This window comes from Antechinus flavipes, chromosome 5, assembly GCF_016432865.1.
Source record: "Antechinus flavipes isolate AdamAnt ecotype Samford, QLD, Australia chromosome 5, AdamAnt_v2, whole genome shotgun sequence".
NCBI lineage: Eukaryota > Metazoa > Chordata > Mammalia > Dasyuromorphia > Dasyuridae > Antechinus > Antechinus flavipes.
Genome location: NC_067402.1, coordinates 4,527,274 through 4,551,656, shown reverse-complemented (window position 1 = coordinate 4,551,656; position 24,383 = coordinate 4,527,274). Strand labels below are relative to the sequence as shown.

General features: G+C 48.5%; 1 protein-coding gene across 1 annotated transcript in view; it reads left to right on the top strand.

Moving 5' to 3' along the window:
* Positions 1-24,383, top strand: part of THSD7A (thrombospondin type 1 domain containing 7A) — a 300,913-nt gene that overhangs the window by 251,824 nt on the left and 24,706 nt on the right. Inside the window, exons 12-17 of the mRNA XM_052000672.1 lie at positions 2,304-2,498; positions 4,341-4,604; positions 15,803-15,981; positions 18,099-18,104; positions 19,908-20,041; positions 20,805-20,958. Of these exons, the coding sequence (XP_051856632.1) occupies positions 2,304-2,498; positions 4,341-4,604; positions 15,803-15,981; positions 18,099-18,104; positions 19,908-20,041; positions 20,805-20,958 (932 nt within the window). The remainder of the gene's footprint in view (positions 1-2,303; positions 2,499-4,340; positions 4,605-15,802; positions 15,982-18,098; positions 18,105-19,907; positions 20,042-20,804; positions 20,959-24,383) is intronic.

Below are 24,383 nucleotides of genomic sequence, written 5' to 3'. Positions count from 1 at the left end.
AGTATCTCTGCTAAGAAACCCCAAATGGAGTCACAAAGCGTCAGACATGACTGAAATGACTGAACACAATTCCCATCTATCATCTAACAAGGAGAGTACCACGGTGAACTATAGTATACACAGGCTTGTGAGGGAGAGAGTCCTTCTTACATTTCTTTCCCAAATCATCCCAAAATTGGATTCAACAAAAAGAGCGCTTCTGCAGGAAAATACAACGTATCTTCCCTAGTGGATCTTTAGTCCTGGCGTATTTATAGATACATCACCCTTTTAAGCGGCTGACAGACTTTGAAGCCTGTAAATTTATGGTTATGAAGAAAAGGGATAAAGAAAACAGGAAAGAGATTTTGCTAAGCTATGTAAACCTCCATAATGTAATTGGTTCTGTTTCCTTACCAGCCTTCTGCCCAGCAGCAGTGCCACTGGGCATGAGCTGAGAGAAGATTTATTTATAAGACTATGGAACCCAAGACAGATTTATTTATTTACTGCACCCTAACCACAACCAGTGACTCTGCTTAATCACTGTAGAAGCATCCTCTTTCTCACCATTCCATGTCTAATCAGATGCCAGGTCTTATCAATTGTACCTCTCTGTCATCTGTCCCATCTGCCCCCTTTTCTCTCCTCACACGGCCAATGCCCTCACCCAGGTGCTGGTCACTCTTTGCCCAGACTCACAACCAAGCTTTCTAACTGATCACCCTGGTAGTCTTCATTCCATCCTGCATACAACCACCAAGGTGATATCTGTAGAAAACCTATCTGACCAGTCACTCTAAACACTCAAAAATCATCGATGGCTCCCTTTTTCTCCGGTAAGAAAGAAATTTTCCATGCTAATATCCTGGCCAGGTTCCCTCTGCTCTCTCTGTGCCAGGCATACCGGCTTACAAGCTTGTCCTTATACAGAACATTTTCTCTTCCATTTTTTTTTTTTTTGCTTTTGCCAGGTCATCCTCGTTCCCTGGAACTCCCTCCCTCCTGACCTATGCCTTTTAAACCTCCTAGATACCTTAAAAGCATAGCTTCGTTACTGCTTCCTCCACAGACTTTTCCTGCTTACCCCAATTACTAGCTTTCTCTGCATTCTGAAATTACTTTGCATTATTTAATATGTGCTTTGTAATTACTTTCCTATATACAGTCTGTATTCCCCTCCCCTCAGTGTAATGGAAGTTTCATGAGGTCAGGAATGGCTGTGATTTTCTCTTGCCAGCATCTTGCCCTTCGTTCATACTTAATAAATGCATGGTGAATTCAGTTGAATTGGGAAAACATACGTAATTAATAGCTAAGTTGTTGGGATCTCCGCACCTGAAAGACCCACTGAACCCATCAAGTGTAGCCAATACCAGAATCAGAATCTTCCCTCTACAATGTCCCCTCAAAGAAGGCTCATCTGGATCTTATTGGAAGCTTTCCTCACTTTCCTGAGGGAGCCCCTAACACTCTGGGATGCCCGTCCTTGTTAGGGTGACATCCCATCACAAAACCTAAATTTGTCTCTTTGAAAATCCCCCCTGATGAGCACGGTTCTGCACTCTGGGGCCAAAAAACAATCTGAACCATATTCACTGACTGAAGACAAAATGTCTTCAGTCCTACTTCTCTTTCTCCAGCTAAATGAACACATCTTCCATCCAGACTAAAAGCCCTATCCTGGTTACTCTCTTTGGGAGAGCCTTTAGATTTCCAATATTTTTCATGAAATGCAAAAGTGGAAAGCCTGCCAAGAGAGCATCCAATTGCCAATATAATGTTTACTTGTGTCAGCTATTTTCTGGGTCTTGGATCAATGCACATGCTGAGTTCATCGAAGCCAGTGTGGAGTGGACAACTCCGATTATTGATGGCACTCGGTGCATCTTTGCTAACACGCTTTGTTGAGAGTGGAAGTTGTCTCAAAGCCCCTATCAGATCTCCATGACAACTCAAGTTGTTTCCTAAGTGTGCTTTCATACACATGTGAAAAAGGAAGATGTGACATGAATACAATTAGTGGGATAGCTTCCAGTATGGAACTCCTGGTAGCAGAGGGCCATGCACTCACTTTTCTGCTGGAAGCCATGGAGTATTTTCTGTGATTAAAAGAACTATCAGTTGGGTCATAATGGCCAGTGATTCAAAGATGATCACATGATTCTTCACAATCTTTATATTCCTCTGGGTTTCCTTTGTGAATCAGGAGACCAAAAATGTCAGCCTTTCTGAGCACATGTGGCTATTCCCAGGTAATTACAGACTACAAAATTTCCTTTTGGTCATAAGCTCTGTCCTCCTTTTTTCTTCTTCCTTTCCAGCCATCACTTGTCGCAAGCAAGACGGAGGACAGGCCGATGTCAGTGAGTGCCTTCAGTACGCGGGTCCCTTACCGGCACTAACCCAAGCCTGCCAGATCCCATGCCAAGATGACTGTCAGTTCACCAACTGGTCCAAGTTTTCCTCATGCAACGGAGACTGTGGTGCGGTTAGGACCAGGAAGCGTTCGATTGTTGGTAAGAATGGCCAGGGAACTCAATTCACCTTCAGTGAGATTGAAAAGCCCAAGGGAGGTAGAGCAAGCCAAATGCAGAGTCCTTGCTGAACCCCTGAGGTGTGGCTGAGGGACGTCCTGAACCTCTGTTTTTATGGAGTCACCAGCCCTGACAAGGGTCATCCTATGCGTTGTTTTTAAGGGGTGCAGATTGATTGGATTTCTTACATAACTCATGATTACATGATATTTTTAAGCTAGTCTGAATCTACTCAGAGGACTGAAATCCTCCCTGAGCTAGAACCAGATCCCTACAAAGCCCTCACCATACAAAGGACAATTCTGCTGTGGTGACCACTGACTATGGAGACCCCCTATGGCGCTCTCTGCTCTAACTGAGCTTTTATTGGTGGAAGGCATTTTTTCCTGAGTATCTCCGGATGCTTCTCTTTCAGGAGGGGAAGGGATAGGCTGCCATGTGCACAAGAGTGTATTGACACGCCATTATGATCCAGGCTCTGAGGTCTGGGATTTCCAACTTCCTTTTGGATCCTGCAGTGGATCTTGTAAACCCAAAGCTTGACCAAGGTTTTACGCTAGAGCAAGGATGTGGGTCTCCTCTGTTACCCTGTCCTCCTCACCCACAACCTCACCTTGACCCCTTCACAGGTCAGGAAACTAGATCCAGGTTCCTAATCATGAGGTTGGACAAATTTAAAAGAAGCCACAAGAGTGATTGTGGAGACCCGGCCTGGAGCCGTCCCAGCAATGGAGACCAAGAGCCAGGGACACCTAAAATAAGCCCTTATTGCCAGAAGGTTGGGGGGAGGGAGTTCTTTTCATAATAGTGGCTGGATTTGTTGACATTCACAAAAGAAACCAATATTTGAGGATTTGAGACCTAGGACGAGAAGGGCCCCAGAAGTCCAGCCCTCTGATTTATAGATGAAGAATCTGGGACCCAGAGAAGGACGTGTTGTTCCAAAGGTCACAGACACTGTGATGGCAGATGCAGGATTGGAACCCAGGCCTTGGGTTGCCAAAGCACCACATTGCCTTATTGGAGGCTCTGGATATACTCCTCCCCATTCTCCCCTACCCCCATCCCATATCTCACAACTAATGAAGATGGTGCTAGATCTCAGTTGGTTATTTTGCACTTCTGTGGAGCTGAACAACTAATTCAACATTGAAATACATTTTATTTTATCTACTTTGAGGGAAAATAGACGGAATCCCCGTTACAGCATCGAGCATTCCTCCTCTCCTCTTAAATCAATCTGTCTCGAATGTAAGACAATGCGTTGGCCAAAGCTGGACCCAGTGAGAAAGCACAAGCAGCTAATTAGTGTTCAGGAAGGGAGGGGGCCACTGCAGGATCCAAAAGGAAGCAGGAAATCCCAGACCTCACAGCCTGGAGCATAACAAAGATACAAGAATAAATACACTCTGGTGTACATGGCAGCCTATCCCCCTCCTCACCTTCAGAAAGAGAAGCTCAGGGGGAAAATGCCTTCTGGGCCTTCCACTAGTGAGAGTCCGATCGGGGCAGAGGGCACCGTGGAGGGATCTCCATCATCTGTGTGGGGCTGGGGGCCTCTGTACAGTGAGGGCTTTGTAAGCTGGAAATGAGACACATGGAGCTGTGACGGACACAATATGGGCAAAAGCTGGTCCACAAAGGCTCGAGGATGGGAGAAGCCGCCCTTTCACAGCTGTGGCTCAGAAGGAGCAGGGGAGACCTTGAGAAAGGGGCCGGCCAGCTGCCAATGGCCATCCTCCCGTAGTTACCTGGCACTTGCTGCATGGGCAGCCCTACAGGTGAAAGTGTCCAACTGACGTGCTTGTAACTTCTCTTCTTCAGGAAAAAGTAAGAAGAAAGACAAATGCCGAAATTCCCAGCTCTACCCTCTGATTGACACTCATTTCTGCCCCTGCGACAAGTACAACGCCCAGGCAGTGGGCAACTGGTCAGACTGCATCCTGCCCGAAGGCAAAGTGGAGGTGGTCCTGGGAATGAAGGTTCAAGGAGACATCAAGGAGTGCGGACAAGGCTACCGCTACCAGGCCATGGCGTGCTATGACCAGAATGGCCGGCTCGTGGAAACATCCCGCTGCAACAGCCACGGTAATTCAGCTTCTAGTAAGCTCTAGGTAATCCTTTAAGAAAAACCCCAGACTTTTGAGATTTCACTGATCTTGGGAACACCCAGTGAGAAAGCTCCCGCTCCCAGACCTTCACCAGCTCCGTATTTTAGAACCTTAGAGAGCTGCCTTAAAACTGAATGTTCAAGGGAATTACTCTGAGGCAGAAAGCTGAAATGTGTCAGAGACGAGACTGGAAGTCTCTGAGCGGGCTCTCGATGGCCTGCACCGGGCTGGTGGGTACTCAGGGCTTCGTGTGTGCGTCCTTCCATGTGTTGGCACAAGTGGCTACGATATTAGGCGAAGCTGCTGCTTACTGCGGGAAAGTTCTGTGTGTGAGGAGCCCAGGGCCAGCTTCTCTGCAAGGAGAGAAGTTGGAGATGAAGCGGGGTTTGAGGCTCTTTCTGTATTCCTACGGGGGCGCCTGTGTCCAGGGCTTTGCCATCAGGGCCGGCAATACTTTCAGAGATGCCCAGGGGGATGGGAAAGGTTTGGCCCCCTAGATGAGTGGGGGACAATCCCCCAAGTGCTCTCTCCTTCCACTTGCCTGATGTTCCACCCCAAAAAGGTCATGAGACTCCCTATCAGCCCCATCAAGAGTGGACATTAGAATCACATCATCTCCTGGGATTGCACATGGGTCAGACTAATGGGCTGGGCAAATGCTTTAGACAATTAGCTGCAAGGAAGCAAGCTTCTGGCCAATAAGAGCTGCCCGGTGCATCATGGACTGCCTCAGGAGGTGGCAGATGCTCTCATTGGAGGCCTTCTAGCAGAGGCCGGATGACCATTTGTCAAGGTGAGGAGTCTTCAGCAGGGAAGCCTTGAAAGTCAATTCTAACTCAGGGATCCTGGATTGTGGAAGTTAGGGGATCCAGGGGAGTCTCAGTTCTGCTGCTTAGGAGGGATGCTAATTGGATTTAGAATCTTCTTCACAATCCCAGAGCACCGAGGAGCCGCATGAGGTGGTCATGGAGACAATAAGGGTTCTCGAATCGAATTCAGGTTGCATCCCTTCTAGAATTGATTTCACGGAAATCACAGAATTTGAGCATTATAAAGGACAGCAGGGGTCCAGCCCATGTGAAATCAGTAAAAACAGGTTACAATCACTATAACATGCCCAGAAAAATAAAAATGCTATTGTGAAGTGCTTTTCAAACCTTAAGGAACTATAGACATGCTTATTATTATGGGAGGGACCCAGCCAATACAGGAGACACACACAGGCTCTCATTTCAATATGTGACTTGACACGGGACTAAATAGGATCAAGGCCTTTTTAAAAGTGGGCTCAAGCATCACTTTTTTAAAAATCATCTAAAAAAAAGAGCCCCCAAAACATAAGGCAATGAGGGATCCCTAGACAGCCTGAACTCATCAGCATATCCTTACAGAATCTGGGAGACTTGAGGAGGGAAAACACAAGATAGCTGTTTTATGCTCTGGCGGGGAAAAGAAACCCAGAGTTTATTTACTGCTCTGCTCATTAAATCCAGTATTATTTAACGAGTTCCTTTCGGGACTCGTCTCGGCTCGTTCGGGGAGGAATCACGACTGGTAATCCCGGGTGCCCGGCGAGGGGCAGCTCTGAGCATGCGCCGTCATGGGGTCATTGTGCCAGGAGAAGACATATGTCCTGTGCTGATGGGGGTCACACTCCGTGGCCTCATTTATGGAGCCGGTTTTTACTATGAAGACCTTGGGCTCAACTGAATGGTCCAGGATAGTTTGTCTAAAGCCTTCTTAGCGTGAGGAGATTTCTCCATTAGCATTAATTACATGAGAGGCATTGATTGGCGGGAGTCTCCAGTGTACCCTCCCTGACCACGAGGTTTATAGAGAAGATTAGAGAAGCATGTTTATCCATTAGAGAATGGTTTTAGCTGCAACTGCAGGAAGGGGAGCCGCAACCAGGGAGGGGCAGAGGGAGGTTTGCCTTGAGGCACTGAATTTAAAGGGTCCTTCTGCAGACCAGGAATGAGCAGGCTGTGCAGCTGGTTGGCAAGGAGGAGAAAGCCAGCAAGTGAGAGGGAGCCGGCCCTCTGCCTCCCCGCCCTCCCCACCCAAAACACCTGGAACTGTTTCCTGAGGTCCTCCTTGCCCTAAAACACATCCTCCTCTCCCACCCACGATTCCTACTCCCCAGATCTTCCTCCCGGCTCTGGCCCGACCAATGTGAGACTCCAAGAGTCTCCTGCTTCCGCCTCTGTGGGCACATGGATCCTGTTGGCCCAGAGAGTGGTGTTGGCCCCAGAGCCACTTGTGACTCACAGGCTTGTTGTAGGTTGTGGGGTGACCCAGCTTCTGACTGCTCTTGGTGCTTGGAACTATGTGATAAGGTGTGCCAAAGTATGAGCAGTCTCCTCTCCCTGGGGACAAATAACTCAATCTCCTACAGACCATCCTCTTCAGCTAGAATTCCTCCCCAGGTACACGATTAAATCCCTGCTGGATTTTTATGGCTGGAAAAGAGCTGAGAGTTTCCTAGGTGTCCTTAAAAGAAACTGGCTAAGGAGGCGTTCAGAGTAGAATTTTATGCAAATACGGCATAAAGGTCATTGCAAAGGTGGGGACTATAGATGTGGACCACTGTATACAATGGCAGACCTTTGCAGTATGTTGATTAGTTTTGCTTTTTTTAGAGTTGCTTTTCTTTTTGCTTTTGTTTTTCTTTTTGTAAGGGAGGGGTGGGAAATGTGCATGATGTAAAATCAAAATATATTCTTCTTCTTATTTTATTTTTAAACAGCCAAGGTCAAGGAGGAGTATAGGTATTGCTCAATTTGCAAGCCGATTGTATTGCAAAAGTTCATTTCTGAGTCACTTTCTTAGAACTGGAAAAGTATTCTTCTGTGGAAACAATGTCACAAATTGTGATTTCATTTCCTGGCAATTCAGCAGAAGTCCCTGAAATATAAAATGTAGCCAAAATACATGTGTGATTTTTTTATGTAGTGGAAAAAAGCAGTTATGATTACTTGCAATTAAATAAATAGAAAAAAGAGCACAATTAAATAAGAAATGATTTATAATGGTTCTGAGTGCAGGGGCTAGAGAGGAAGCAAGCTTGACCAGAGAAGACCAAGATCTGTGGAACTTCCAGAGAGGAATTCTACATATTTTCAAGAACTTCCACAATCAAGGCTTCCAAGTCGTTTTTAGGTCCAATTTCACTTAAGACTGTACAGTGACTCCTCGGTTTCTGTTGCAAATAATAAATGGGTCTTCTTCACCTCTGGAGTGGAAGATGGGGAGAGAAGGAAGGAGAGAGACTTCCTGGGATCACAAGGGAAAGGGGTGAAGAAAGAAGGGGAGAGAGGACATGAAAGAGGCATGTGCTTGTATAGTTGAAAAAGAGATTGTCTTTGGGGTCTAAGCTGGACTGTGAATATTGGAAGAAGAGAAAGGAGGAAATGGCATTGGAATATTACTTTCTGGAGGAAAAAAAGGAGGCGAGGGAAAAAATGCTAGATAAAAGATTTTCCTATTTTGCCTTGCACTTTCTCAATTAAGCAGATGTGAAAGGCTTTTTCAGTGCAAAGGATGAGTCTTTAAATTTTGTGTCTGGTCCATAATTGAATTGCTTTCCTCAAACCTTCACAAAAAGATCAGTACCACTACATAATCATAGGCTTCCTGAACAGTTCTAAATAGAAGAGACCATGAAATATGGTGGATTGGGGTATTTTCCTTTAAGAAACCTTAGCAGATGAAATAAGCATAGCAAGACCAGCATTGCCCGTGCCTCTGGACTTAGCTTGTAAGCAAATTAAAATTGATGAACAAATCAGTTCAATAACCTCACAAGGACACTAAATTTAATTTTAATCAACAAGTCTATGATCTATGCATATTCACTTAGTGATGTAGATCTCAACCCTTCCGAGGTAGCCCACCCTGGATGACTTTCATCCATGTGGTCCCCAAAGCTGATACCAAGAGATCCATCCTTTATATCAGGAGCTTTCCTTGTCCTCTCTAAAGATGTCCAGGATACAAGTGGAGTACCCTAGCTCCCCATCAGCTGTCCCTTGGTTTTTCTATGTAAACAGCCCATCCTCTTTTTCAATCATGTCACTGTAGAGAACCCATTTCCCTTATCCTTGATTAATGAATTTATCATTTCTCTCAAGTCCTAGTGCAGACTATTCAATCCTTGCAGAGGATTTTGGGGACTCTGCTGATAAAGCTTGGTTCGCTTTTCACTTAGCATTTCTCTGTACCAACTCTCTAACCCTCACTCACAAGCTGCTGCATAAAGGAGGCTTGGTTTTCTGTCATTCAGATGCGTTCCAGAGCCAGCCTGGCTCTACCTGGCTTGGCCTGTGCTCTTAATGAGGAAACCGTGTTAGCAGAGGAAACTCTCCCCAGACTTTATCGCCCACACATGCCTGGAAACAGGCCAAAAAGAGAAATCCAACAGTTTTTATTAACTTGAAATTGCTCTGTATCAATCTACAAATGAAGCCATGCTTATTACTGAGTCGCCTGAGGCTCTGGAATATCTCCTGCTTGTGTTATTGTGGACTGGAAAACTTGCAGGCTTTCCTGTGGTGGGCATTCATCACCAAGGAGTTGGGGAAGCTTCAGATTGGGAATGCACCTCTGAAATCAAAGGCTCTCGTCTTAACCAACTTAGTTCCTGCTCCTAAGGCCTGCCAGACCTTTTATTGACTGGCCAAAAGGGAGGAAGGGCTCTCTCCTTGGAATCGCTTTAAAATGAGCCTTTGTTCCAGAGTCTGAGAGCTACAGTGAGCAGACTGAGTAAATGTGGCTCCTATTCCTGCCCATGCTAATGGCCCAACAGCCTCCACTACATCCTGCCTTCTCTAGAAGCTGGGTCTGACAGAAAGTAGACACTGAGGCGTCCATCCCTGGGAGACCACAAGTCCTCTCCAGTAGCTAGATGATTTGGAGAAGAAAGGCAGTAGGTGAGCAAACCCAATTTGTTGTCCATCCCCAGCGTGGAGGGGCATTGGAATAATTCACTTTGTAGGCTTGTGAGCTAATTCTTCATTTTTCTTAACATCCACATTTATTTTTCATTTTCTTAATAGTCTCCATTTTTCTTAACATCCAAATGTTACAGGGTGTGCAGTTTGCTACGTCCAGGTGGTCAATAAATGTACAAATGAGGACCTGTCATGATAACTCCCCCAGCTCATCTTCATTATCAGAGAACTCCTTCCATGACATCTCAGCTCCAGCTAAGGAGAGCCGCCACACGTCTATGGGGCCACTTGTGGGCATGTGCTTGGCTCTGCTTCATAGATGAGGACACTGTAGCTGAGAGAGGTCCAGGGTCTTGCTCAGGGGTACGCAGCTAGGATGTGTCAAAGGCAGTCCTTAAACGGAGGTCTCCTGATTCCAAAGCTCTGTCTACTGCACCACACTACCTCTCAGTTGAATTGACCCAAGTGGATCAGAATTTATGTTTTCTTAGGCAGGCAAATAGTTGGTGAAAATGTATTTTCTTGTTCAAATAAAGAAGTACCCTGATGTAGTCAAACAAACCAGAAGAGCTCTCTTAGTGGTTTTCGCCAATATTTTAGTAGATGACCCACTATTAATGCCCTTTGCCAGGGCGGATAGCAGTGCACCCTTTGTGGGTTCTGTTGTTTCTGTACACCCTGCGCCATCCTGGGAACCATGGTTAAGGTTGATAGTTGGTAGATCCTACCTAAGGCACCATCTTGGTTGTATCTCTGCTGTCCCTCATTCTCTCAGCATGGCTACCACATCTCCTGTTCCCATCATCCTTTTATTTAACGACCTTTTATCCTGCTTCTTAGGAACAAGTCACGATCAGTCCCATGTATTCCCAGACATTACTTGATTTCCCAGAGGACCTTGGGGGTCACATATAAGAAAAAGAAGGCAGTTGCCTCTCTTTCGGAAAAGACCTCAGTATTATGTGGCTCTTGATTTGTTAACCGCCAGACTATGGGTAAACGTCTTCATTTTCTCCTCCCAACGCACAGCTTGTTGAGTTTCTGGAGTTGAGAGGCTGGATCTTAAAGACCATTCTGCATTCATCTTAAGAGAAATAACGTGAGGTTACAATAGTTTGGGGTGAACCGAGGCAGGCGGGTGCAGCCAGAGTGTGCGGCTTCCGCTTTGCCTGCCCCTGTATTCCCTGCCTTCTGCTTATTAAAAGCATTTACTGCAGCTCAGATTCGGGGCTCATAATGTTTCATTTCTAGGATTAATGCAGATGTTTTAGATAAAGTGACCCATAATCTCCCCCGTGCTGCCGTGGGTCAAACAGCCTGGCGGAGCCTGCCTGCCTTAAATGAATGCTTTAATCTTCCCTCTCGCCAGCACGGCTGTATCACTCGACCAGGGGCTGGAAGTTGCTTAATTCACACATTCATAATTCACGTGAATGAGGCATTGGACAGTTCTCAAAGGCACGGTGTCCTCTGAGAGCCTCCTCTACGTGGATCTGATTCAGGGGCTAGGCAAGGATCCTATTAAGGTAAAAGCTGCTGTGGAGAGGGGGGAGACCAAGAGCAGCAGCTCCAAGGGGGGTTTTTGGTTTCCTAACATGTCAGGCTCGGGAGAGCAGGACCCCGGGGCCTCCAGCCCCATCAGGAAGCCGCCTCTCTTCTCCGATCCCAGCCCAGCCGACTCCCCCGCTGCTATCCCCCACCTTAAAAATACTCCCGGCGTTTTGGCTCCAGAGCTGGAAGGGCCTCGGAGGTCTGTGGTCCAATTGTGTTACAAATATGCTCTGGTGTGATCCCCACGACACCCCTGGGAGCGAGACACTATTATCACCATCCCCATTTTATAGATGAGAAGGCTAAGCAGGTGGCAGCTAGGGGGCTTGCTGAGGGTCACCCAGCCTGGAATTGTCTGAGACTGGATTTCGGTTCAGGTCTTCCTGATTCTAAGTCCAGGCTCTATCTGCTCTGCCACCAGATGACATGTCACAGATGAGGAAACTGACCCTGGGGAAGTTATATGGCTTGCCCAAGGTCTCACACAGTAGCCTTCGGAGGTGAGTTTGAGCCCAGGTTCTCTGACCTCGGGAGCAGTTCCCCTTCCACTGTGCCCCACTGCCCTCTACAATGCCCTGAAGAGGAAAAGAACTGGAGCCCTAAGTGAAGCGCGCCAGCTCGACGGCGTTCTGGGCTACCCAATAAAGGAGAGCCAGGAGCTGAAACACGAGCCCTAGAAACCGTCAGTGTGAGTTCTCAGCCGGAGCCTCCTCCCCCTTCCCTTCCATTTAGATGCTTCATTGGGGCCTGCTTGTATTTTAACCTGTTGAGTCAGCACCGACCTGGCTTCCCGAGTCTCCCGAGAGACAAGTGGCCCTGGGCTTTCCTGCGGCCCGAGCGGCAGGTCTGGATTCACATGGGCCGAAGCTCGGGAGTGTTATGGCCACGTGGCATGTGAAAGGGAAGGGGAAACAGACGGAAGAAAAGAAAGGGGAGGAAGGAAGGCAAAGGAAAAGAAGAAGGGAAAGAGAACAAAGGTGAAAGGGGGTGACCTGGCCGGCAGGTTCACTGCTCTGCATCCCACAGATTTCTAAGTCTATTCCATGGCTGGCCGTGGGAAGAAGGCAGAATCCCAATCACAGTCTTTGAAGTACCATGGAAGGCATCTGGAGGGGGCCTCAGTCCAGGAGCCAATGATCGGGCTCTTGGACCCCACCTATCTAGGACTAGGAGGAATACCATTTGTGTGAGACCATAGCGTTGGAGTAGAAGAGACCTTAGAGATGATCGAGTCCAAACTGCATTTTAAAAATGGGGAAACTAAGGCACGATTGGTTAAGTGATTTAAGGCACTTGTGTGTGACCCGGGTGATAAGTGTCTAAGGCAAGATTTGAGCTCGGTTCTTTTACTCAGGCCAGGGACGGTGCTCATGAGCTGGCTGCCCTGGGCTGTGATGCTCGCTGACATTTCTCCCGCACTCTCATACCCTCAAAACCACTGTCCTCACGGCAATCTCCGGATCTAAATAGTGTCCCCATTTCATAGAGGAGGAAACTGAGGCTTAGGTGAACCGAGCTCAGTCCATCCCACTGGTGTCAAAGCCAGCACTCTGTGCCTGCCTCCTGCTCCCTGCAAGCAGAGCAGCCTTTGAGTCCTGCAGAACTGCTTTGAACTAGGACATCAGAGAGAGCTAGCTACAAGTGCGCTTTGATCGCCTTATGACTTCCCAGGGAGGACCACACAGTATGAATGACCAGCGGGTCTCTCAGGGACAGTGGTTGGACTCAGGCCCTCTCGGCTTCTACCTGCTGGGAGGCGTCCGCCCCTTCTGCTGGGGCCCACCGCCAACTATAACATAATCCAAAGTCATTTCCCTTCCACGTCTCAGAAGGAAACACATGGTTGAGATCCGAGTGACTCCTTCCCCAGAGAACACACCGGCTCCTTTCTCCTCAGTCTGGCTTTCTTCACCCTTCCCAAACTGGCTCTGGCACACCTCCCAAGTGATGGCACTTACTCCTCTGGGTTCCCACCAAAAGGGCTTCTCGCTCTCACCCCCACCCAATATTCTGTCTTCCGCCTCTGCATCCTTGTACAGACTGCCCCCATCCACCTCCATCTCCAGAACAATCCTCCTCCTCACCTCCAGAATCTCCAGCACTCAAGGGCAACCTCCCTTCCCTTGAAGATTCCCCCTCCCCTCCTCATGAGTGCTCTTCCACCGCCAATTATACTATTTGTATCTATCTTTCCCTTGCTTAAAGTCTATTCCATGGCTGGCCGTGGGAAGAAGGCAGAATCCCAATCACAGTATTTGAAGTACTAACTAACCCGTAACCTCCCACCTCCTCTCTAGTAGAGAAGAAGCTTCCTGAGGGCAGGAACTAGGACATAGTCGATATTCCCCAGTTTATGTTTTATAAATCAAAGAATGATGAGTTGGATTGATTTGATTAGTGTCAAGTACCAGCTCATGGACTTGAAGAGACTAAGAGGTAAAACAAGCTAAGAAGCAAGCTAAGAGAACAGCAGCCCTTCCTCATGATCCTCACGAACATGTCCCATCCTCCTCAGCACTCAAGAAGCTTAACTTCCTTAGGAGATAGGAATCGCTGGCAGCTGGATTGTCCCATTACTCATATCGACCTTCAAATGAGCATTTGTCTACAGCAGAAAATGCAATGTGCCCAGTGGGGTCTGTTCTTATCCCTTAAAACAAGGAAGACAAATTCGTCCCCAGCCCAGGGTATCTTGTGAGAGCCCTAAGGGGCTGGGAACCGGGAGCCCTGAGGGCCGGGACAATTGCATAAAGCAAATTATTTATCCAAGGTCACATAAGTAGGAAGTGTCCAAAGAAAAATGAAACCTTTTGTTTTTGAATTCAAAGTCCACTGCATCCAGCTGCCACTTCTGACCATTCCTTCCCTGGCTCTTAGTTTCCTTCCCTATTGAAGTGGAATAAAAACATCTGCCCCCCTCCCCCACCGCTCCCAGATTTGCTGGGGATGGGATAACAGGATACTCTGATGTCACAGCCCCTCAGCGCATAATGGAGGGACTTGAGCTTGAATTCTCTTTTTGTTAATTGCCGTGACACAAAGCTAGCTAGCTGGAGGAGACGGTCAGCATGAGAGGCCAGAGCATGTGGCTGAATCGAAGGAGAGAAAATCCAAAAATCAGTTTCGTGAGTCCAAGATGAGACGGCAAGGCCAGAAAACAATGGCCTTGAAAAAGATCTGGGGGTTTTAGTGAACTACAACTTTTTAAGTGGCTAAAAGAAAGAAGGGGAAAAAAGCTAATGGGATCTTGAGCTTTATTAAAGGGGCAGGAAATAGGAAAAGAATGGTTCATCCCATGGTGCTCTGCTCTGTTCTCGCCAGACCTCATTTAGGAGATTCTTGCTCAGGACTGACCACCGCTGGGTAAGGACATTGCTAGCTGCATCTGGAGGATGATGACCAAGACAATAAAGTTCCCAGTCATGTGAGGAGAGACTGAAGGGACTGGAGGGAGTTGCCCTGGAGAAAAGGAAACTAGGGGGGAACTTGAAATCTCTGTTCCAAAACTGAAGAGCTGGCGTTGGGGAAAGACTTAAACTTTCTCTAGGTAGCCCCAGTGGACCGAACTATGACCAACAGGTGCCAGAAGAGGGGCCAGGAAAAGCTCCCTCTCCAGTCGTCCCCAAGTAGAATCAGCTGCCTCCAGACATGGTGGGCTCCTTCTCTCCAAGCCCACACATAGCAGTTGTCAGAGTGGAGACTGAGTCTGTGAATGGGTTGGATTCCCCAACGAATGAAGAATCTTTGAACTCTGAAATTGTGATTCTAGGACATTTCCATTTGACCCTGGGCAGATCATTTTATTTCTCTGAGCTCTGGCTTCCTCATCTACCAAATAAGACTATAATAAGAGCTAGATTCTCTCTCAGTCTGGGAAGACCTGAATTCAAATCTTGCCTGCGGTATTTAGGAGCAGTGTGATGCTGGATAAGCGCTTCCCTCAGTTTCCTGATCATTGAGCTATGAATAATACCGTAGCATTGCTACTGCGGGATTACCGTGAGGCTGAAAGGAGAGGAGGCACATTCAGGGCTTTGTTCGCCTTGGAGCATTATGTAAATAGCAGCAATTACCATCACTCTCCTGTGATTGAGAGTTGTGCACATGCTCGCACAGGTTACCGGCATTAGAAACATGGAAGACAGGCTCGCCATTAATTGGCTTCCCATGTTCTTTGAGTCTTGCTGTCTGGGGAGAGGCCCCAGGAGGTGCTGGGCCGGCTGGGTCTGCGGCTGGTGACTGGCACCCGCAGACATCGTATGTGGAAGAAGCCCGGGGCTACGTCTGCCCACCCTGGACTTGGTGACGGCGCCCTGATAGGATTTCCTAGTAAACTAGCTCTGAAACATGTCATCCCAACAGTTTGAGAATCAGAGGCAGAAGCAGGTTATCGTCAAGGAAATGGGAACTGTCAGAAAGGAAGGGATGCGGGAATCTGGTGAGCCCGAATCCCCCGCAGAGACATTACCCATGATCCTCTGGTAGGTTAGCACTGTCTCTGCCCGTCCTGTCATTGTCTGGAGACTTTAATTTGAGCCCTAACGATGAAGAAATCTCGGCATCTCCATGCTCCTGGCAAGTCAGTCACTGAGCCTTTAAATGAGAGAGGCCGGTGGGTCAGAAACTGCCCAACTGAATGGATAAGGCGTTTTTGGTTTCCTTTCTCTCCGCTTAGGTTACATTGAGGAAGCCTGCATCATCCCCTGCCCCTCGGACTGCAAACTCAGTGAATGGTCCAATTGGTCTCGTTGCAGTAAGTCCTGCGGCAGCGGAGTCAAGGTTCGCTCCAAATGGCTGCGAGAGAAGCCATACAACGGCGGACGCCCCTGCCCTAAACTGGACCATGTGAACCAGGTAGGCCCTCGCTGGGTTTTTAAGTGTCTTTTCAGAGTCCCACTGGGCCTCCAGAGCTAGCCCACCTCCCAGAGTATCTACCTGCCATAAAATGGAACTGAGGAAAGAGCGGCCCCTAACCTAAGCTGACCACCCACGGAACTGGACACAGTGACTGAGCGTTAATGGAATCGGTCATAAACTGGTAAAGAAGCCGCTAAAACATCCCCATGGTGATTGGAGGTACTTTTAATGATTGTGCAGGACAGGGCAGTCAAAGCTTCTAACGGCACTTCAGTCACTGTGTCATCTGAAAGACAATCCTGCAGCTGGGTCCTGGGGTATTGCCTCCTCTACTCCCGGAGGTACTTTCACCCTCTGACAGTCTCTCGGAGTTAAATTAAGGGAAATGATGCATACAGGGAAGGGGGAGTTCCAAAGGGACGAAGGGGAAGGGAGAAGGACACCCCCAGTATGCCCTCTCTGTGTTGGGGACCATTTTTTGAAGTCACAAAATTTAGACCAGGCTCCAGTTGGTCTGGGGATGCAGCTCTCCTGCCATCTGCTGGCAGCCCGCTTGGTTCCTTCCAGGGGGCTGGCTCCTTTCTAAGATTTTCATGGAGGTCAATCGAGTCGAAACTCTTGCAATCCCCGCAAAGGGGACCCATTTGATCACCAGTCCCAAGCAGGATGACCAAGAGAACCATCGGGGCAATGAGAGAGGCTCTGGGTCTGTCCCAAGTGTTCCCATGGCCCCAGAAGCCTTCGGGCTCCCTAAAGCCCCTCATGCCATTCTGGCCACAAAGGCAGCTTCCCAGCAGGACTGAGTTATGATTGTGTGTGTCTGGTGGGTGAGCATACCCAAGCAGAGACAGACAAATAAATGCTACTTCGGGAAGATGGCACAGATTCACCTACAACTAAAACCATTGGGTTTGACATCAGAAGTACTGCCTTCAAATCCCAGTCTGGATACTCCCCAGGTGACTCAGTTACCGTTCTCAGCCTTATAGCAGACAGAGAAGGCTGGACTGGCTGACCTCCCGGGGTCCCTGAAGCTTTTAGTCTTTGATCTTTGGGCTTGGGAGAGCATTGCTGGCTACCCAATGCTCCCATTGCCCTGAAAAGTCACTTAGTCCATCTGTCCACTCTTGCTACTGTTTGACCCTTGGCCATACACACATTTTAAAGGCAATATCGATGGCTTGAGATCCAAGCTCCTTAAGGAAGATGCACATAGAAAATAACCATTGTTAGAACATCTGATACTGTAGACAGTCCTCCCCCCACAAAATAGGTAACTTTTCTTACAAAATCAAAGGAGCACTTAAAGAATCGATGGATAAAGCAGCTTGGGAAGCTGAAGTCTGCTGCAAAGGTCTGCTTGCCTTCTGCCTTGACATTTATAATTGCTCCCGATACCTTTGTACCCAGATGAGGTACTCCTCAGGAAACTGCTCCGAGGCCCACTTTGGCTGGGAAATGGTCTGTGGGGAGCTGCTTTCCCGCTCAGGCAGCAGTTTCTCATTTCCTGAGTCTGAGTCCCATCCTGGGCACTACAGGCAGGTCACTGCGGGAGAGCCTTTGGCATGGTTCCATTTCCCTTCGGTGAGCCCTTCTCTCCACGGTGATCCTCCTCGGGGGACCCAGGCTCCTTGGGGCAGCTGATAGCCAGGAGCATCTCTGACTTGGGAGCAATCCCCAAAGCCTAGCCTCAAGGGATCATTGTTGACAAAGGAAATTGCTCCCTACTTCGGCCCTCCCCATCCCAGAGCTGCTTAATGCCCCTTGTGAGGCAGACATAGAAGAGTGGGAGACTCGGGGCCCCAGATCCAGGTTCAAATTGCATCTTCCCACTTTCTGAATCAAGGGAAGAGAATTCCCAGCTGGCTAAAGGGATTAAGAGGCACAGGAACCCTAATGGTTCTCTGGGAGTCCGTTTTTTCCTCTCCAAAATGGGAACAATAAGACTAGCGATGGCTACTGGGGCTGTGATGAGGCTGAAATAAGCTCCTATGCCATAGTCACAGGAAGAGCACAGGTCATCGTTATGTTTGACTGGACACCCCTGCTTGGCCGCCTCACTGATATTGTGTCTCTGCTTTTTCTCCCTCTGCTGAACAACCTCGCCTCCCCAGGCTCAGGTAAGAGTCTCCGGAACAGGTTCGGACCGCTGCGTGTCTTCTTCCGCCACTATCTGAGTCTTTGCATGTTTGTCTCAGTGCTGTGCTCCTCCCTTTCTGTCTCGGTGGGGGGCGGGGGGCAGGCTGGCGAGGCTGGGACACTCCATCCCTGATCTCCCGCTGGCGAAGCTGCCTCGGGACACTCCATCCCTGATCTGCCGCTGGCGATTCCGGGGCACTCCATTCCTGATCTGCCGCAGGGTACTTCACCCCTGATCTACCGCTAGTGACGCTGCCACCGAGGCACGCAGACCCTGCTCCACGCAGCCTGCCGCAACTGGCCGGGGGCACCCAGAGGAGGGAGGAGGGAAGGGGCTGCCTGACCCCAAGCACAGGGGGCAAAGGAAGCAGCATGAGCCACACCTTCCACCCTCCCTCTCAAGCCCAGCCCCAACTGTCTGTCTTTCGTATCTTCTTTGTTCTAACGGGGGGCCCAGGCTTTAAAGTGAATAATGTCACATTCTGGTCTAAAAGCGTAGGTAGGAGATCCCAGGACACCGAGATAGCGGCTCAAGGTTCCTGGGGAGGTTCCTGCTTGAGGGAGGGGAGCAGCATGGGAAACACCTATTCAGGCAACCACTTGGAGAAATTGCCAATTTGTGGTGGAGGAGCAGCGTGCAGGGTGGGGCAGGGAAGGAGCTTGCCTCATTACGCCGAAGGATGGCAGGTGCTGTCAAGTCCTTGGAATTCAGCAACCTCTGAATTTGGCGCCCTGGGACAAGACTGTTTGCCCCGCCATTGGGCTCTGGACTATTTGGTGGAGTCATAACCACTTTTTACTCTTCCCTTTAGATTTAGGTTTCGTATGTGCACAAAAATTAACTTTGTAAAAGCTGTTGCTTGAAATATCGACAAATCCCTCCCGGCAGAGGACAAAAACCTCCATTCATACCATGATGTATGAGACTGCCAAAGAAGGAACCCAGCATCTTCCATCTTAGGGTCCATTCTGTTGCAGGGGATTCTGGGAGTGACCCTTCCATCCCCTGCTCACTGTTCCCTTTAGTAAGCATAGGGTTCAAGCCATCAATCCCAAGAGGACAACGATGGACACCTAGTGCTGGCAGGCAGCAGCACTGACGCCTTGGATGCTGGGACAGGGTGCTGGTGCACCCGGGACACTGAGGCAGGCAACGTCACCTTCCTAGCACCTGAGGGAAAGTAGGGGAGGAAGTTTGCCTCCCCCCACCTTGCCTTGCCTTTTGGTGGAGAGGGGAAAACTCCTTAGCCCTCATTCCCTCGTGGTCCAGCAGCTCTGCTGAGCTGAAGAGAGGACTCCCTCCGAAGCAGGAAGAAGCCGGAGAGCCAGCCTGTAGCGACAGCGACCCTAGGGCTTCGAGTTTAGCTTAGCAGAGGTTGGTTGACTTGTACCCAAAGGCTGGCTGTGGCCAGGTGTGCAAAGCAAACGGGGCAAACCTGGCCACAAAGGCGGAGAACACAAGCACGCCCAGCCGGCACCCCAGAGCCATCCCAACTGCCCCCAGCCCAGCCCCGCACTGGCCTCCTGGGGAGAGGGGGCAGGCTGTTCTCTCTCTTCTCCGTCTCTGTCTCCGTGTGTTCCCCTGTCTCTGTCTCTCGCCCCCCATTTCTGTATCTCCCCTTCTCTCTCCTTCCCACATTGGCTGCCTCCATCCCTTGTTGTGGGCAGCGATGGTTCCTCTTCCCCTGGTGCTCTCCCAACTCCCATCTCAGCTGCAGCCTCCTGCTCAGTCCCCCTGGGGAAGCCTGCCGGGTCCCACTCACTGAGCTCCCCCTATGTTGCAGGTGTATGAGGTTGTCCCCTGTCACAGTGACTGCAGCCAGTATATATGGATCAGTGAGCCCTGGAGTGTCTGCAAGGTGACTGTGGTGAACATGAAGGAGAACTGTGGAGAAGGAGTGCAGACTCGCAAAGTGAGGTAAAGCCCCAGCCGAGAATCCTCTCCCAGCATGCTCTGAGAGGGAGGCTCCCTGTGGCCCCCTGGCTGCCCCTCCTGCCCTCCCTTTTGGGGTTCAGGGTCTAGGGACTTTGAGAGGGTCTATCCAAGACTTGGGGTGGGGGCAATGGGGGCCATGGCACGTCTGATGGGACAGCAGCGGTAGAGCCTGGTGGCTGGATGTCATGGGAGAGGGGACACGGGCGCGGTATTCTCTTCGGTCCTCCTCTTTGTGGCATTCACCCTAGGAGTTTAGAGGGATCATCCTCCGTGGACAGTGTTTATACACAGAGAGTGCTGGGCAACCCAATGACACAGCAAAGAGAACACCTAATCTGGGAGACCCGAGTTCAAAACTCACCTCCGATGCTTATTAGCTGTGTGATTCTAGGCACTTCACTATGTGCCAAACACATTAATTGAGAGCATCGAGGAAACCTGAGGGCTTTGGGCTTACTTGCCCTGAAGACCAGCCTATCCCAGGCTTCCTCAATGTGCTGACTGGGTAGCCCGTCCCAGGCTGGACTGCTTTGCTGACTGGTAGCCCATCCCAGGCTTCCTCACTGTATTGACTGGTAGCCCATCCCAGACTGGACCGCTTTGCTGATTGGTAGCTCATCCCAGACCGGACCGCTTTGCTGATTGGTAGCTCGTCCCAGACTGGACCGCTTTGCTGACTGGTAGCCCATCTCAGGCTGGACCACTTTGCTTTCTTTTGTTTCTTCACATGTGGTTTTTGTCCTAGATGCATGCAGAACACAGCCGATGGCCCCTTTGAGCCCGTGGAGGACTATCTCTGTGACCCTGAGGAAATGCCCCTAGGTTCTCGCGAGTGCAAATTGCCATGCCCAGAGGACTGTGTCACATCAGAGTGGGGCCCCTGGAGCAGGTGCTCACTGGTAAGAGGATCCTGGGCCCTTTCATCTTTGTAGCCCTTAAAGTGACTGCCCAAGACAGGGTGAAGACTGAATCATCTGTGCCCACTTGTGCAGGTTCAGGTACAGATCACAAATGGAGGCAATCGTTCGCAAGTCCCAAAACTGTGGTTCCCCACCCATCTGCTGAAGGAAATTTTGTCTCCCACTAGCAACAGCAGAGTCATACAGTTCTCCTCCCACATGTGCCCACCCGCCCACCTTCTCTCTGCCAAAGTAGGGCCCCTAGTGTCTCTGCCACCTTCTTCTGAACAGTGGAGACCTGGATGCAGGTACTTGGATGTTTAGAATTGTTCAAGAGCATAAGGAAACCTCTTTGGGCGGGGGAAAGGGAGGATGGAGCACGATGATGCTCTTACGTGGCTGCTCTTCTCAGGTTCAGTCTGATTTATTCCATGGAGACAGTGGGTCCCATCTTCCCAATGGTTGATATCTCTCAGTGAGAGCATCAGCGTTTCAAGGGGGAAGGAACTGAGCCAGAGTCCAGGCCTTACCCAACTCCCTCTCTGGGTGTTAACTTGAGGCCTTTTTTGGTGTCTAGAAGCCCAACTGAGAATTTTCAATCTCACAATCAGCAGCCACAGAGGCTTTCCCCCAGAATCCCAGGAAGGGGAGCATTTCCCACAGAATTGGTTTGCGTTATAGCAAGTGTGACCCACCCTCTGGTGCCTTTCAAGGGATGCCCCCTTCAAAACTGTAGGGACAGATACGTGAAGTTGATGTATAATGGAGAAGGAGATTAAATGGGATCATACGGGAATGGAACATAAGCTTTCTCATCAATGTGCGGCCATTTCAGTCATGCCCAACTCTTCAGGACCCCATCTGGAGTTTCTTTGGCAAAAATACTGGATGGTTTGCCACTTCCTTTTCCACTCATTTTACAGATGAGGAAATTGAGGCAAATGGTTTTAAGTTGGCCAGAGTAACACAACTAGTAGTGTCTAAGGCTGAATTTGAACTCAGCTCTTCCTAGCCACAGGGCTGGTGCTCTAGCCACTGAGCCAACTAGTTGCCCTAGTACATGTTTACCTCAGAAAATAAATCTATTTTGAATCCTCAGATTTTGAACTTGCTGGAGGAAGTAAGGGAAATAATCTGAATACCTGGGAGAATCATGGGAGAATGAGAGAGAGCAGTAACTATGGCCCTTAATCTGTGGATAAGCCAAACCCAGTTGCTATAATTGGACTTAAAGATGGACTCTATATTGAAATCTGGAATTGTGTGTGTGTGTGAGAGAGAGAGAGAGAGAAAGAGAGAGAGAGAGGACAGAGGACAGAAAGACAGAGACAGACAGACAGACATAGAAACAGAAAGTTGGAGACAGAGACAGACAGACAGGCAGACAGAAAGAGAAACAGAAATAGATGGAGATTTGACTAAGAATCTCCCAACTTTATAAGGTTTCAGAATTGAAAGAAGGCAGCAATGGAGAAGAAACTGAGTCAGAGTCCAGAGCCTCCCTAACTTCTTCCCTTTGTATTAACTTGAAGTCTTGTTTGGTGTCTTAAAAACTTCAGTAGAGTTCAGTGTTTTCCATTCTGCTTGACACTTATTTCTTCCACTAGGAAGCAAGTCTGCCAGCTCCACCCTCTCTTTCCCGACTGATTCCCATAATTCTCCCTCTTGTACTCTAGCTTCCAGCTATAATGAATTCAGTTTTATTCATCAGCCACTTTTAAGTTCCTACTATACACAGACAGTCTTAAGAACTACTAAGTGGAGTTACAGAAACAAAAATGAGCCAGTTCCTGTTATCTAGAAAAACTAAATGAAGGTGAAGTAATTAAAGAAGGAGAGCTTTTAGAAAAGAGAAATAGCTGATCATGGACTATAGTGGAGCTGAGGGATTCCCCCAAAGAGCCCAGGACCTGGATGGTCATTTTCAAGAGGATTCGTTCTTATAGTGGATGATTGGGATGTTAGTGACACAATACAACCATCAGTGACAGGTGTGCTGGTAGTGAAGCGCCTAAGGACAAACTGTCATCACAAACTGTCACGGGAAAGTATATGGCCTGTGTGATGTCTTTTTCTGTGATGGAGGGCTGGTCTCCCAAATGCACCAGTGGGTTCCCATCTCTGAAAGACTTCAAGCAAAGGCTGAATGATTACTTGCTGGGTAAGCTGGAGAGATCCTCTTCAGGTGTGGGTTGCACTAGCTAGTGATCGAGTCCCCTCCAGTCTTAGAAATGGATGTTTGTCTGCCACTTCGCACGTGTTCTTGAGTGATTTCTAACTCACAAGCTCCCACCAGAGCTCTCCCCCAATCCCTCCATGATTATTCAATGATGTCAATTGGTTAGATTTAATCAACTTTTAAGAAGAAGCATTTACTAAGATGGCATAGTAAGAATAGTTGGTACAAGTCATCCGCCCAAAGCCTCTGCTGCCTTCTCCCACTTAACAGGCAGACTTGAGAGGAAAGCATATTTAGGATCAGAGAATCCAGATCACCGTTGCTGCGTGGTAAAAGTCTTTTGATTTCCTTCATGGAATTCTCCGTAGGCACAGTACAGCTTCTGCTAGGCTCCTGATAGAGCACGGAAGCTCCATTTTGTCTAGTTTATCCTCAGATCAAAATTTAGAAAATGGATCTGTCCTAAGGATGTGGCTGGGATGTAGTACGGTCCAAATTCTCCAACCCTCCAAAGTTGACAAGTTTTCCGCACGTCAAGGAGGATGGGATTGAGATGGGAGTTCAGAGAGAAAAAGGAGACAGAGTCACTCTCTATACCTACCCTGCCCAACAAAAAATTACTAGGCAGGGACTAGATCACTCTTCTCCACCCTTTTACTGTTGCTCAGTTATTGTTCATCATGACCGACTCTTCATGACCTCATTTGAGATTTTCAATTACTAGGCAGGGACTAGATCACTCTTCTCCACCCTTTTACTGTTGCTCAGTTATTGTTCATCATGTCTGACTCTTCATGACCTCATTTGAGATTTTCTTGACAAAGCTATTAGAGTGTTTTGACATTTTTTTCTCCAGTTCATTTTCCAGATGAGGACATTGAAGCAAATAGGATCCACTGTTAGTAAGGATCTGAGGTCAAATTTGAATTCAAGAGATGGAGTTTTCCTGGCTCTAGATCTGGGGCTCTGTCAGCTGTGCTTTACCGAGTTGCCCCCTTCTCTAGTCAGCCAGATGTTTAAATGTTTGGGTTCCAACCTCACCTGCTCTTCAATGGAAAACTCCAAGATCACAGCAGGGTTTTTCTACCAATAGAACCCATGTGATATCATTGTACTTTATCCAATGGGATTCACCCCTTGTGAATTGAGCAAAGCCTTTTTCCACACCTAAAGTGCCTTTAATCAATTGGTTGATTGATTGATTGAATGAGAAATCTAAAGTATTTTCACACCTAATTCATACCTT